Raw genomic sequence first — 15,225 nt, 5'->3', positions numbered from 1 at the left:
GGTGATTCTAACGGTTATATCTGCATGCTTTAAGACACAGAGGGTGTTATGATGGTGATTGTAACGGTTATATCTGGATGCTTTAAGACACAGAGGGTGTTATGATGGTGATTCTAAAGGTTATATCTGCATGCTTTTAGACATAGAGGGTGTTATGGTGGTGATTCTAACGGTTATATCTGCATGCTTTAAGACACAGAGGGTGTTATGGTGGTGATTCTAACGGTTATATCTGCATGCTTTAAGACACAGAGGGTGTTATGATGGTGATTGTAACGGTTATATCTGGATGCTTTAAGACACAGAGGGTGTTATGATGGTGATTCTAAAGGTTATATCTGCATGCTTTTAGACATAGAGGGTGTTATGGTGGTGATTCTAACGGTTATATCTGCATTCTTTAAGACATAGAGGGTGTTATGATGGTGATTCTAAAGGTTATATCTGCATGCTTTAAGACATAGAGGGTGTTATGGTGGTGATTCTAACGGTTATATCTGCATGCTTTTAGACATAGAGGGTGTTATGATGGTGATTCTAACGGATATCTGCATGCTTTAAGACACAGATGGTGTTATGATGGTGATTCTAAAGGTTATATCTGCATGCTTTAAGACACAGAGGGTGTTGTGGTGGTGATTCTAACGGTTATATCTGCATGCTTTAAGACATAGATGGTGTTATGATGGTGATTCTAACGGTTATATCTGCATGCTTTTAGACACAGAGGGTGTTATGATGGTGATTCTAACGGTTATATCTGCATGAATTAAGACACAGAGGGTGTTGTGATGGTGATTCTAAAGGTTATATCTGGATGCTTTAAGACATAGAGGGTGTTATGATGGTGATTCTAACGGTTATGTCTGCATGAATTAAGACATAGAGGGTGTTATGATGGTGATTCTAACGGTTATATCTGCATCCTTTTAGACTTAGAGGGTGTTATGATGGTGATTCTAACGGTTATATCTGCATGAATTAAGACACAGAGGGTGTTATGGTGGTGATTCTAACGGTTGTATCTGCATGCTTTAAGACATAGAGGGTGTTATGATGGTGATTCTAACGGTTATATCTGCATGCTTTAAGACACAGAGGATGTTATGGTGGTGATTCTAACGGTTGTATCTGCATGCTTTAAGACATAGAGGGTGTTATGATGGTGATTCTAACGGTTATATCTGCATGCTTTTAGACACAGAGGGTGTTATGATGGTGATTCTAACGGTTATATCTGCATGAATTAAGACACAGAGGGTGTTATGGTGGTGATTCTAACGGTTGTATCTGCATGCTTTAAGACATAGAGGGTGTTATGATGGTGATTCTAACGGTTATATCTGCATGCTTTAAGACACAGAGGGTGTTATGATGGTGATTCTAACGGTTGTATCTGCATGCTTTAAGACACAGAGGGTGTTATGGTGGTGATTCTAACGGTTATATCTGCATGCTTTAAGACACAGAGGGTGTTATGATGGTGATTGTAACGGTTATATCTGGATGCTTTAAGACACAGAGGGTGTTATGATGGTGATTCTAACGGTTATATCTGCATCCTTTAAGACACAGAGGGTGTTATGATGGTGATTCTAACGGTTTTATCTGCATGCTTTAAGACATAGAGGGTGTTATGATGGTGATTCTAGCTGAGTTTTTATCTTTCAGTTCATGTATAGCTTGTGATAATGACATTCTGTAAACATTCTTTCTCTTTTCAAACTACCGATACCGCAAACAGATACTGCAGATGACCTGTACGCCAAACCCCAGACGAAGGAAAAGAGGAATCTGAACGTTCTTGTGACTGGGAAGAAAGGTAAATGCACCAACAGATCAAGACTTCACCTTACAGTCATCTTACATTAAAGTAATGAAGTGAGAAAATTGACCCTCGCTCACTCAGTTGACTCGTCCCATTTGTGTAGCTCATGCTACTGATCACTTCCTCGACACGATTACCTACACGTTACTGCCATGTAACTGTAATACTGTTGCGCGTGGTGTTAAAGACCCAATGTCACTCATATTCGGCGATATTTTGGCCTATTGTTTATATATTGATCGCATATTCACCTACTTCAGCTTCCATCTGAGGCAATAAACGAGTTATTGTACCTTACGGCTTGCCTGAAACAGATAACTGAAACTTCGAGGCTAACAGCTACCAAACAAATAACACTTGACATACAGGAAATATAAACGATTGTTCAGTGCACTGAACACTGTCGCGCGCGGGATTGTTTTTGTTTTTGTTTTATATGTTTGTTAGTTTGTTTACTTTTTGTTGTTTGTTTTATATCATTTTTTGGAGAGGTGGATGGTGGGGCGTTTTTGCTTTTGGTCAAACTGACTTCAGTCACAAGTTGTGTTATGGGATATCCGTAAAGAGCATAATAAGGGACATAACTCTATGGGGTTCGCTTGAAATGAGTATCGGTAGCTCGATGACACGAGAGTCGATTTAATACAACGCTGCGTTAATTTATTAAAAACTTTGTAATATAATATTCTTGTAACCTAATCAACAGCAATGTCACTGTTCTCAGTCAGAACAGTGATGTTTGACATGTATGCATCTTGTTTACGAAGATTTGCATGTCAGTATGTGGCCGGTAAAACTCAGAGTAGTTGACCTGTCTAACCCCTGATCGAAATATGCCCAGAATGCTTACGTCATATTTCAGTGTACTTTGTGTATCGTTTCGTGGAATATTTCAAATTTTAGAACCCTTTATATAGCGTTTAGGGTATACATTCTAAATTTCCCAACAGACGCCACGCCCCGTAACCACGATTCTGACGATGTTTATGCAAACACCGGAGCCTGTGAGCAATAAGAAGGGATGAGTTGTCTCCCTTCCCTTACCCCACCAGCGCTGCTTCTGTGGGTGGCACCTTCTGCGGCACAGCTTTGAAAGGAACCACAGACAGGATCATGTAAAGGACGACTGGCGGCCAGGGTGCAGCTGTAGACTAAAGAAGATCTCGAATCCAACTCCTGGCTCTCAACCATGTCAAAGACACATGTTTTTGTTGTTAATCAAAATTACTTGTACATTTGACGAAACAAGGCAATGAGAACTAGGAAATGGGTAAAGTGTCCATGTAATGTAAGAGTGCCTATATGTGATATAGAGGTTTATACGTCACCAGCATTAACATGCAACGAAAATCATTTAAATGGATCCTTGATATGCACTAGGTGTTCACAAGATGGTACAGAAAAGATAGTACACAAAAGTCAGCTGTCTTGACTACCAGTTGTCAGCTTTCATTTTGTGGAAGTCACGGTGGCTGCGCGGGTTAGGCGGCTGACTTTGTGTGCTGGTGGTTAGGTGCCTGCTTCCGAGGATGTGGGCTCGAATCCCGGATGGGACTCCATTCAACTAAAATGTGTACTACTAGATTACAGAAGAAGTACCATGAATCTGTAATCCAAAATATAACATTTGTAACGTGTATGAGACCAACAATATGTAACAGTATTTTTCGTCGTTCGTGCCTTCATTCCAAACACTGAGTTAACTCGTAGAAAGTCGGTTCCTAATACAATATTTATGCTTCATAATACCTTCCATGGTTAACTAGCCCACTTGCCTCTTGTGGACACCCGCCTCACTGGTTAACTGCATCTATTACTTATCGTGGTTAACTGCATCAAGTACTTATATCGAGGTTAACTGCATATGTTACTTATCGTGGATATAACTGCATCAGTTTTTTTATCGTGGTTAACTGCATCAAGTACTTATATTGTGGTTAACTGTATCAGTTACTTATCGTGGTTAACTGCATCAAGTACTTATATCGTGGTTAACTGCATATGTTACTTTTCGAGGCTACAGCTCTGGTCACTTGACTTGATGATCTCCTTCTTTACCTGCGGCGGTCTTAAGTTAATTTACAACGGTCACTTGTCACTTGTTTGTTTGCATGATAACAAACAGGGACGTGGGTAGAAAAGTAACAACATACTGTTCATGTACAGAGAAACTGACGGACTGTGAGAAATAGATTGTCATGTTTACAGCTGCCGCACTGACAGTCAGCTAGGATTAGTGAGAATCACTGAAACTCGGACCATGAGTTCAATGATATGGTGCCTGCTGGGGAGGTACGTTTTTCTGTACAGAATGAGGTCATTACGCTTGTTTAACCAACCTTCTATTTCTTTGTTAGTACACCAAACGTATGAATTTTAAATTTCATCTGTGGAAGCTTCAGTGGAGAAAAAGGCTAGCATATGATCTCTGCTTGACCTTGACCTTGACCTTGACCTTGTCGCGTCCACTGTTAAACCCGTCATCTATTTCCTGTCTAGACTGCCGATAGCTTGCTAAGTAATTGAACGGTTTCTCCCTCGTCCGAAACATCGTACCTAGAGAATCTCACACATTCATAGATGTTGAATTAAATGGTCACAGGCTTGCGGTGTTGTGGAGGTGTGTGTGTGTGTGTGTGAGAGAGAGAGAGAGAGAGAGAGAGAGAGAGAGAGAGAGAGAGAGAAAGGGGAGGGGGGTTAGAGATTTCAATCAATGCACATAGATCATGGTGACCAAAGGTTAGCGAAATCTTCCGTGTGATGAGTATAGATATATACGTGTATGTGTCTGCTTGATATCTCCCTCTCTGTCTTCCACTCCTATATCGTTTCTCTCGTTCTCTCCTTCTCACCCTCTCTCTTTGGCCTTGGTTTACAGAACCAATCCCGTGCTTTCTTGTCTACCCAAAATTGGTAATTTTGAAAGGATCTGTCTGGATCCACATTCATCTGATACGTGATGTCCCGGGGTACTTTTGTGGCGTTAAAGCCACCCTACCACATATTCAAACTTGTGTCTAGTGCTGTATTGTGTTGTATCTGTTATATCTGTATATTTATATGTCATGGTGTTTGTGTCAGAATATGTTTGAACATTTTACGAGGAGAGTTCTGATCTTTCTTCTGCGTATATGTTTTTAGATTTGCATTGAGCAGGTCGTTTATGTACACAGCATGGGATACACACACACACACACACACACACACACACACACACACACACACATACATACATACACATGCTCAGTCTTGTCGAAGTCCTGTTAATACGTTCCACAGAGAATCAGTTATTTGGCTCATTCCTATATGAGTACAAGTAGAACTTTCTTGTCCAGGGTCGATCATTTACATCCCGCAGTGCTTTAGACATTTAGACGTAATATTTCAGAGTGCAAACAAGCAAATTAGGTTCATCCTGATTTACCGGATTATATTTGCTTAACATCAAGATTTTGTATGATGTAGAAAACTTTGTTGGTAAACTCCGGATTTGAACACTTCTCAGTGTGCTCTCGTTTGGCTGTCTCCCGTACGTATATCCTGTCTGATTGTTCTCGTTATTGACACTGTGACGTCACATTGCCCTTTTGCTGGTTACATTGATGTTGTCATAAATTGAACAAAACATGTGTGTATTATATTATGTATATGAACAATGCTACCAGATGCCGTTGAGCTGCCCAGGATACATTCGGTGCGATGTGCATCAGTATCAAAACCAGTGAAGGTCCCGGTTAGAATTGGTCTTTATCACCCATACTTGTCGTATGAGGCGACTAGGGGATCAGGTGGTCAGGGTCGCTGATTTGCAATCGGTTGACGCATGTCATCGTACCCCAGTTGTGTAGATCGATGATGTTGATCACTGGGCTGCCTGGTGCAGACTCGATTATTTGCAGACCGCCACCATATAGCTGGAGTATTGTGGAGTGTAGCGTAAAACTAAACTCATTCACTCTCTATGAGTATCAGGCGATCGGCGGTAGAACTGGATGCCGCGTGTAAAAAGATAACACGATTCTGTCATCGAGCTGAATTTCTTTCCTGGTTCACAACACCATCTCCATACTTTATGGCCGCTTCGCCAAATTTGAGAATTTTAGATGGATCTGTTTGGATCCCACATTAATCTGATATGAGGTACTGTTGGGTGTTGAACCCATCCAACTAACTTGTTCAGCATGTAACTGACACTTTGTCACATAACTGAAATAATGATCAAATCATAGGTAAAAACAACTCATATTTCCATAATACGATTTGTCGTATCGCATACGTTTGTCGTATGGTGTAATTTGATATTTATAACTTAGGGTCATGCTTGTGAAATAAATCTTGTTACAATATTATACTTTATTTGTTTCATGCAGAAAGATGACGTGAGTCGATTCGCAATATGGCACTCTTATCATCTGTAACAGCTTGTATCGTGGTTGCTTCCTCCCCGATCGTGCATTTTTACCTTCCTCAAGGATCCAGTATCAAGTAGATGATGTGTCTGACTGGATAGTCTAAGATAATGGTTACTTCCTCCTCGATCGTGTATGTTTTATCTTCATTCAGGATCCGTGGATAGCGCTTTGGTTGTTGTTGATACCGTCACGTTTCCATTCAAGGGTTTGACAAGGACGGCTCGGGCCGGAGTCAGTACGTAGTATCGATCATCGCGATACTTCAGCGGATGATAAATATTAACTGTCACTAGAAATTGACTGTTATATCAAAATTGACACTGTTTCTTGATATCAAAATATACGTTTCTACAGAAAATAAATAAATATAGCATATCTTGATGTGCATCGATTCGTATCACATCGTATCGTTCCAAGATATCGCGATACGTATCGTATCACATCGTATCGTTCCAAGATATCGCGATACGTATCGTATCACATCGTATCGTTCCAAGATATCGCGATACGTATCACATCGTATCGTGAATTTTCTGTATCGTCTCGTTTTTAATACTGACAATCAAATTCAGCTTCGTATACCGTTTTCCCTGATTGATTTCCAAATCCTGACAGAGAAACAGTTTATTCAAAAGAGTGAACGTGAACGATTTTATCACTTAATACGCGCGTTCAATGGGACATTAAACACTAAGCCATGACTAATCACAATCCTGACGTACCCACCGATACTTCATTCTAGCCTCAACGCAATGCACACACAACGACAGCTTAACATAAATATTGCAGTAGTTGGACAGTTCCCAATAACTCTTTCAATACCAGTCAACAGGAGGCTTTTACTGACTCAGCTCCCAGACACAGAGGTCATAGATGAAGCCTATGTTTATGAAGGAAAATATCAGCTGGTAAAACATACCTGCCACTACCATGTCATACATCATTTGAAAGGCCCAATCCTACTGTTTATAGACATAAAGGTTAATTTCGTAACATATCATTCCAATAATACAGCCTCAACTTGAATAAGTTATTTTAATTACAATGCAAACTGTGACATGTATGATGTGCAGATAAACCATAAAGGAAGCAGCCACTAACAAATTATTCCAATAATACAGCCTCAACTTAAATAAGTTATTTTAATTACAATGTAAGCTGTGACATGTATGATGTGCAGATAAACCATAAAGGATGCAGCCACTGCGACAATTTATCATCTGTAGCATGCCACAATATCCCTTTACATTTTTCTGATAGGTAACTGAACAATTACTATAAGGAAATTTCTTAGTTAGTATCAGTGGTCGGCTACTCCCCGATAACAGTTGTGTTCCTCTGTGTTCCTCTGTGTTCCTCTGTGTAACATGACACGAGAGCGGGAAATACTTTCGTTTTGGAAGTTCGTAATTAATAACACGTGAGGTGATTCTTCAAATGACGAATGTTGTTCGAAATCTCTGAACATCATTAATATCATTTGCCAGGAAGAGTATTTTCTCAGTTGCAAGAAGCGATTTTATTGAATAAATATTGGTTAACCGTCTTCTCAAATGATCGTGATTGGTCAAATTCATGACCTGAGTCAACTAATCATACTGCACCAATGGATACCCTCGTTAAAGAAAACTTGCCATTTGAATACAATCAAGCTATTCTCATGGTAAGTAAAAAGATCACCACGTGTGCGTAAATTATAGAACCTATAGTTGTGGATGTTAGGAATGTCAGGGTCATCTTTGACTGATAAGTGAGTATGATTTGAAGAATTTAAAAGGTGAGTATGCGCTATCTTGGCTGATTCGTGATTTTGGCATTGAATAGTGGAGGTAGCTGTTCTCGATGAGAAGTAGGATATAACCTTTGCAATAACGATCCAGTTGTGACAATTTACAGCTCATTTTGTAGGGACACCATCTAGCTTTCGATCCGTAGGCCTCGGCAGGACCTTAAAATAATTTAGATGGTGAAAATTAACTTTGATTGACGATGGGGTGGTTTCGTCTTTACATCCGTTTCCTTTTATATACACTGAACGGCAAAAAAAGCGTCAACCTACCAACTTTTTTGCCAGATATATTTCACCTTAATTTTATTTTCTTCACTTTTTCATATATTAGCTGAACTTGCTTCGTAGACAAGTGTTCAAGATTATTCGGTTTCAGATTCTATATTTGATACTTAATAGAATAAATAAATACATAAATAAATAATAAAAAAACAACAACAACGAGACCAAGCCACTCAGAGCACATGCCGATCACTCTCGCAGTGAAAGACCACGTGTGACAATGCTGAAGCAACATCTTCAGGTTGTCCGTTAGCACCTGAAAAATTGTTTCGCAAAAAATTGAACGAACAACCGTTGAGTCACCTGTGGCGACACAGTGCGGAGGCGTTTGAGGCAGAGAAACGTCAGATGCGGTAGGCCTTGCCGAGGTCCTCACAGTTCGATATCGTCGTACTCGTCTCCAGTGGGCCTTTCATCATCGGAATTGACGTCACCGGGATTATCGAATAGTAGTCTTCTACGACGAAAATCGGCTGATGGCAGACTGAGAGTGTGGCGAAGACGTGGGGAGCGTTTTGAGATGATTGTGTCCTGGAAAGAGAGTCGTAGGGAGGTCCGAGCGTAATCATGTGGGGTGCAGTTGCTCTCAGTCACAAACTCTGCCCTATGGTGTACCAGAATATTGGCCTTAGTAGAGGAAATGGGGTAACATCTGCCCGTCACACTGATCAAGCGCTGAGACACTTTGTCTTGCCATATTTTGGTCGTCATGGAAACCACGTCTTTCAACAGGACAGCGCGAGTGTCCATACCGCCAGAACCGCTGGACACTTTCTCCGTGGCCTGCCCTCATTCCAGGCTTGAACCCGATAGAACACTTCCGGGAGAAGATTTAGAGGAAGCTCAGCAATGTGCAGCTGAACTTTCTCAGGCGTATCACCCGAGTCTTGCATACATGAACCGTCTCATCCACTCCATGCACAGAAGGTGCAACGGTGCTGCAACGTTGTTATATGGCCCCCACGGAGGCCGTACACGTTATTGGCTTTCGGATCGCACTGACGCACAACCTGTCGTCATTTTGACTTGCAGTTGTCTGAAATTCTTCTTTAAGTACTGATGATAAAACGTGTTAATTATGAAATGTTTTGCGACAATTTTGATGTTATTTACATCAGTTTGAATTAAACTGATTACCATTAACAAAAAAAGGGAGTGACTTTTTTGCGGTTCAGTGTAGTAATAGGGTATACTTTATATATATGTGTTTTTCTAGAGTGACACACCCCACTCAGTCGGTTTACCGGCCTCCAGTGTTGTATGGGTCAATACATTGAGCAGTGGTGTAATGGCCCTACGTAGGCCCACAATTACCTTGTCTGTTGTAACAATTCCAACACGTCCTCGGTCTGTTATACAAATTTGTTGTATGTTCACACAGTTACAGCTGGACTATTGCTGAGTGCGGCGTAAAACTAAACTCACTCACTCTCCCAGATACTATAAGTACATGATGTATGTAATATAACTCGGTGATTACTATTACAAGTGCAAGTGAATGACATCTCTAAGGTTTAGGTTCGGAAACGCAGTGATAACTGACGAGTCTAGTTACAGGTTACACATGCTTCCCTCCTCCTTGTCGGTCGTCCCTGGCAACAGGATACCACCACCATCCTCATCAAGCGACCACCACAATCAGGATATGTCTCATGTCAAATGATATCAACATACTTCACATATACACAAAGAAACACTTTCGAACACATACGAGCAAAACAAGTTTTAGATTATTGCGGTTATGTCTACTATTTTTTTGTAGTTAGAAATATACACTGTCAGTGATTAACGATATACATTTAGGAGGAATGTTTGTGTTGTTTAGTGCAGGAGGTATATATGCATTCTTATCAAAGTCAAGCGACACAGAAACGTGCTCACAGTGTTATTTGGTGTTCCGCGCCAGGGCTAGCAATGACCCCGCCATCCAAATACATCCAGCCAACTCTCGTTAATCCGACACATGCATCACATCGCTACACAGTCGGATTAACGAGGGCGTCTCAAATTTGTTACCAACAAAAGTGTCGGATAAGGCCGATTGTCGGATATGGGGTCGGATTAACGGGACTTGACTGTAGTCGGATCTGGACGCGTGAAACAGTGAGAGATATTGTAGGCAGCGACCTGTCTGGTCGGGGTGCGGTGACACGCGTTCATCTAGGTCACCGAGCTTCGGCATTACTATGGTAACGTACGGCGTTATCCAACAGGGAATCCCCACTGATGACGTGGTTGAACACCACATGAGTGAGTGAGTGAGTGAGTGAGTGAGTTTAGTTTTAGTCCGCACTCAGCAATATTCCATCTACATGGCGGCGGTGTGTAAATAATCGAATGTACACCAGACAACCCAATAATCAACAGCATGAGCATCGATCAGTGCAATTTGGAAACGATGACATGTGTCTGGGTACTATTACTGGAGATCAATCCTAAACCAGTTATTGAGGGGCGGACAGCATGGGAGACCTACTTGTAGCAAAAGAGCTACTCACAGCATTCGCTATTGCAATATATGCTATCAATTGAACATCTGTATAAAAGGTAACTGTATTACATGCAGGGTGTAGTACGCGGAAAACGTGTCGAAACTTACTTTCGTGGTTCCTTCCTGTTTCTTGGACATTTAATTCACTTTCAACAGCTTTTTGTGTTTGTTCTCCTTGTGTCCCTTACTGACTTCTGTTTATACATAACTCATTATTACAAAACATTAATCAGGTTATAAGTGAATAAATCCTTATGATAACAACGTAATCAACTTACAAAGGACATATTATGATAACACATTAATCAACTTACAAAGGACATATTATGATAACACATTAATCAACTTACAAAGGACACATTATGATAACACGTTAGTCAACTTACAAAGGACACATTATGATAACACATTAATCAACTTACAAAAGGACACATTATGATAACACGTTAATCAACTTACAAAGGACACATTATGATAACACGTTAATCAACTTACAAAGGACATATTATGATAACACATTAATCAACTTACAAAGGACACATTATGATAACACGTTAATCAACTTACAAAGGACACATTATGATAACACGTTAATCAACTTACAAAGGACACATTATGATAACACATTAATCAGCTTACAAAGGACACATTATGATAACACATTAATCAACTTACAAAGGACACATTATGATAACACATTAATCAACTTACAAAGGACACATTATGATAACACATTAATCAACTTACAAAGGACACATTATGATAACACATTAATCAGCTTACAAAGGACACATTATGATAACACATTAATCAACTTACAAAGGACACATTATGATAACACATTAATCAACTTACAAAGGACACATTATGATAACACGTTAATCAGCTTACCGGTAACTCATTATGATCACAAAGAAATCAGCTTATAAATAACTCATCAGAACCGTTCACGTGTCGGATGTTGATTTTATCTCCATATCCGTCAATAACATGGTGAACTGATGCAGACTAGGTTGCACACAGTAATGTACATGCATAATATGGTGCTGTACCTCGCTTCCTAAGGTGTGTTGTCAACGAACGAATGTCAGCCTTATGGCAACTTGCTACCTGATCAAGAAACCCTTGTGTCACCCGAGTAATACGAACATATTGCAATCAGAAATTAACAATAAAGGCGGGTCTATCCGACATTTACTTGGCTCCATTTACTCAACATCGGTGCGGCAACTGGTCGCTTTAAGTGGGATATATCCGGAGCAGCCAGCAAGCTGGAATACGTTCTAGGAAGTATATTGAAAAGGAAGTTTTGTATCCGTGTTGGTTAAGAGTAACTGTATTGTTGTAGCTCTCAAGCTACATGCATTACATTCTCTGAGAGGGATGGCAGTCACAAGGTATCAGTGACAGTCACTTGCTTGCTTCGGGTATCGCAATGACAGATATGGAGCTTTTGAAACATCTAATGCTTCTCCTGTTTTCTGCTCAAGTAATTACAGGTGAGTTTATCAATGTATCTGACATTCTTGGTGAGTTTATCAATGTATCTGACATTCTTGGTAAGTTTCTTAATGTATTTGACATTCTTGGTGAGTTTATCAATGTATCTGACATTCTTGGTGAGTTTATCTATGTATCTGACATTCTTGGTGAATTTATTTATGTATCTGACATTCTTGGTGACCACATTGGCGTATCTGATATTTTTGGGGGTAATTATTCTATTGCCACGGGGCTTTTCTTCTTGGTGAGTATAATTACGTGTCTGGCATTCCTGGTGAGTATAATCACGTGTCTGACAATCTTGGCTAGCATAAAAGCGTGTCTGACATTCTTGGTGAGTACATTCACTCTTGGCGAGTCTCACATTGTACCTGTGGCTATCCGGAAAGTGGGGATTACCGGCCATCGATTCCAACTTACAGTGTTGTGGTCGGGATCAGTTGTGCGCGCGCTTTTAGCAATATCCCAGCAATATCACGATGGAGGTCACTACTCGGTGTACCCATGTAGGGATTCGAACCCATGACGAGCGAATGTTTTTCTATGTCTGCCACTTGACTCAGGTAGACTCATCATCTGACAACATGGTATTAAGTGAACCTAAAGCATCCGCACGTTTTAATGTATAACTAATATATAACTCACATTATTTGCTTTACATTTGCAGGTGGATTTGTCACATTGACCAGCCCTGGACAGTATGCCGTCTTGGGGACTGAGGTCAGTTTTACCTGCACGGTTGTCAATGCCAGTGTCGGGGGGTTAATACTAATCAGCCGGAATGATAGCCAGTCATTTCAAACTGTCTGCAGAGTAGAGGCGAGCTCCGGGGGTCAAATATCGGGGACAGAGGAATTCATATGTTCAGCTGTAGCAGGACAAACAAGTACATACTCGCTGACCATCAGGAATGTTTCTCGGAATGATTCCACTGTTTGGACCTGTCAGGCAGGGGGAATGACAAGCAACCGTGTTACCTTGGATGTGCAATGTAAGTATAACGCAACAACTACTGCCAATCTGAATAAGTTCATCTTTCGTCACAACACATAATCCAGTCTGTTTGCAAACACTACACATATCAAGTCTGTTTGAAAACACTACACATATATCAAGTCTGTCTGAAAACACTACATATATCAAGTCTGTTTGAAAACACTACACATATATCAAGTCTGTTTGAAAACACTACATATATCAAGTCTGTTTGAAAACACTACACATATCAAGTCTGTTTGAAAACACTACACATATATCAAGTCTGTCTGTAAACACTACATATATCATGTCTGTTTGCAAACACTACACATATCAAGTCTGTTTGAAAACATTACACATATCAAGTCTGTTTGAAAACACTACACATATCAAGTCTGTTTGAAAACACTACACATATCAAGTCTGTTTGAAAACACTACACATATCAAGTCTGTTTAAAAACACTACACATATCAAGGTCCCGTTGTAAGAAACAACCTTTACTGTGGTTGAACATAACGACTGAGGTTAACCTTACGATAACCTTAAAGCCCGCTGCACAGAACTACCCTTGGTAAACCTTAACTCTGGTGGGATATTTCGCCCCAACCTAAATAAGGTTGAACATAATGGCTGAGGTTAACTAATAACTTTAAAACCCGTTGCACAGAACTACCCTTGGTAAACCTTAACTCTGGTGGGATATTTCGCCCCAACCTAACTAAGGTTGAAAGGGTCACTGGTCAGTGTAAGAGACTCAAGCATGTCTGTGGTAACTGTTGTGAGTTATCTCTCCTAACGAATAAATAATCAATCAATAGTTTGACTGCGCATCGTAATGTGGACAAAACACTACCTGTCTGGCACCAAATTAACGTAAGTGAAAAAGAATGTTTCAACATGCACGAATATATGTGCAAATGTATTAGGATAGGACTTGGTTTCTTTGTGAGACTATAGGACTTTCACTTCATAAGTATAGTTACAACGAAAGGAGCGCGAAAAGACACACGTTTTGATATGGAACTATCTGAACAATAATGTAAAGCTTGTCTGATGGAAGACATGACATGGTCTATTTTATTATTACAACTTTTGTAGAAATATGGTTTCAAATATTTTTTTCCGAATAAAAATTGATTTTTATGTTTGGGTAATTGAGAGTGAATCGAAAAACGATAAAAATCGCTAGACACCACGCCTACCATAACCTTTGTAATCGACCATGACCTATTCGCCTCTTTCCGTTCATTTCCATACGGTTTCAGGAATGGCTAGATAGATTTGCGGTACTCGGAAAGAAAATCATAGGAAAAGAAGTCATGAAAAATGTCATTGGAAAAATAATTAATAAGAAACACCCTGTTCTCCAGTTATTTACTTTGATTACACTACATTTTTATAAATTTTACTTCCATCGTCAGTAATAAAAGCATGTTGTTCTTCAGTTATTTGCCCAAAACTAATTCAACAGCTGTTATAAAACGTCCTGTTCTCCCTTTACTTTGTTTATACTTTCAAATTAATTATTCCTTTCAGTGTTGTGCTGTAAGCAACTGGATCTTTTTCAAAACAGGAGAAATGGGCATATTAGCAGTAGTGATTCTTTAAAAGATTGTGGGATTAAAAGTCACAAGTCATATTGTTTGTTTAACTTGCTTTGAGCTTGACGATTTCAAACAGGTTAATGAATTCATGGGCTTATCAGTTAATTACTTTACTCAAATGGTTTCCTTCTGACACCTAATTTAAGACATGAGGTGAACTGGGAGATCAGTCATTCAAAATGGAGTTACTGATCACAAGCAAGGGAAGCCTGGAAGTTAGTTATGATGGATATTTGTATACGAGGCATTCATCAGCGAAAAGTAAAATCTGGTGGAAGTGGTGACGTTCGCTCCAACTGTGGTATGCTATTGATGATGACATGTTATGACTTGTT

The 15,225-nt window shown here is 39.9% G+C and overlaps 2 protein-coding genes across 2 annotated transcripts in view; both read left to right on the top strand.

Moving 5' to 3' along the window:
- The window catches only part of LOC137270007 (B-cell receptor CD22-like), an 80,017-nt gene extending 67,808 nt beyond the window's left edge, over positions 1-12,209 (top strand). Inside the window, exons 6-9 of the mRNA XM_067803821.1 lie at positions 1,745-1,822; positions 8,553-8,664; positions 9,044-9,282; positions 12,151-12,209. Of these exons, the coding sequence (XP_067659922.1) occupies positions 1,745-1,822; positions 8,553-8,664; positions 9,044-9,282; positions 12,151-12,209 (488 nt within the window). The remainder of the gene's footprint in view (positions 1-1,744; positions 1,823-8,552; positions 8,665-9,043; positions 9,283-12,150) is intronic.
- Positions 12,210-12,237: 28 nt separating this feature from the next.
- Positions 12,238-15,225, top strand: part of LOC137270006 (lachesin-like) — a 48,244-nt gene continuing 45,256 nt past the window's right edge. Inside the window, exons 1-2 of the mRNA XM_067803820.1 lie at positions 12,238-12,301; positions 12,973-13,296. Coding sequence (XP_067659921.1) covers positions 12,238-12,301; positions 12,973-13,296 — 388 coding nt within the window. The remainder of the gene's footprint in view (positions 12,302-12,972; positions 13,297-15,225) is intronic.

This window comes from Haliotis asinina, unplaced genomic scaffold (assembly GCF_037392515.1).
Source record: "Haliotis asinina isolate JCU_RB_2024 unplaced genomic scaffold, JCU_Hal_asi_v2 scaffold_26, whole genome shotgun sequence".
Lineage (NCBI taxonomy): Eukaryota > Metazoa > Mollusca > Gastropoda > Lepetellida > Haliotidae > Haliotis > Haliotis asinina.
Note: the sequence above shows the minus strand (reverse complement) of the source record. Positions and strands in the feature narration are given on the sequence as shown.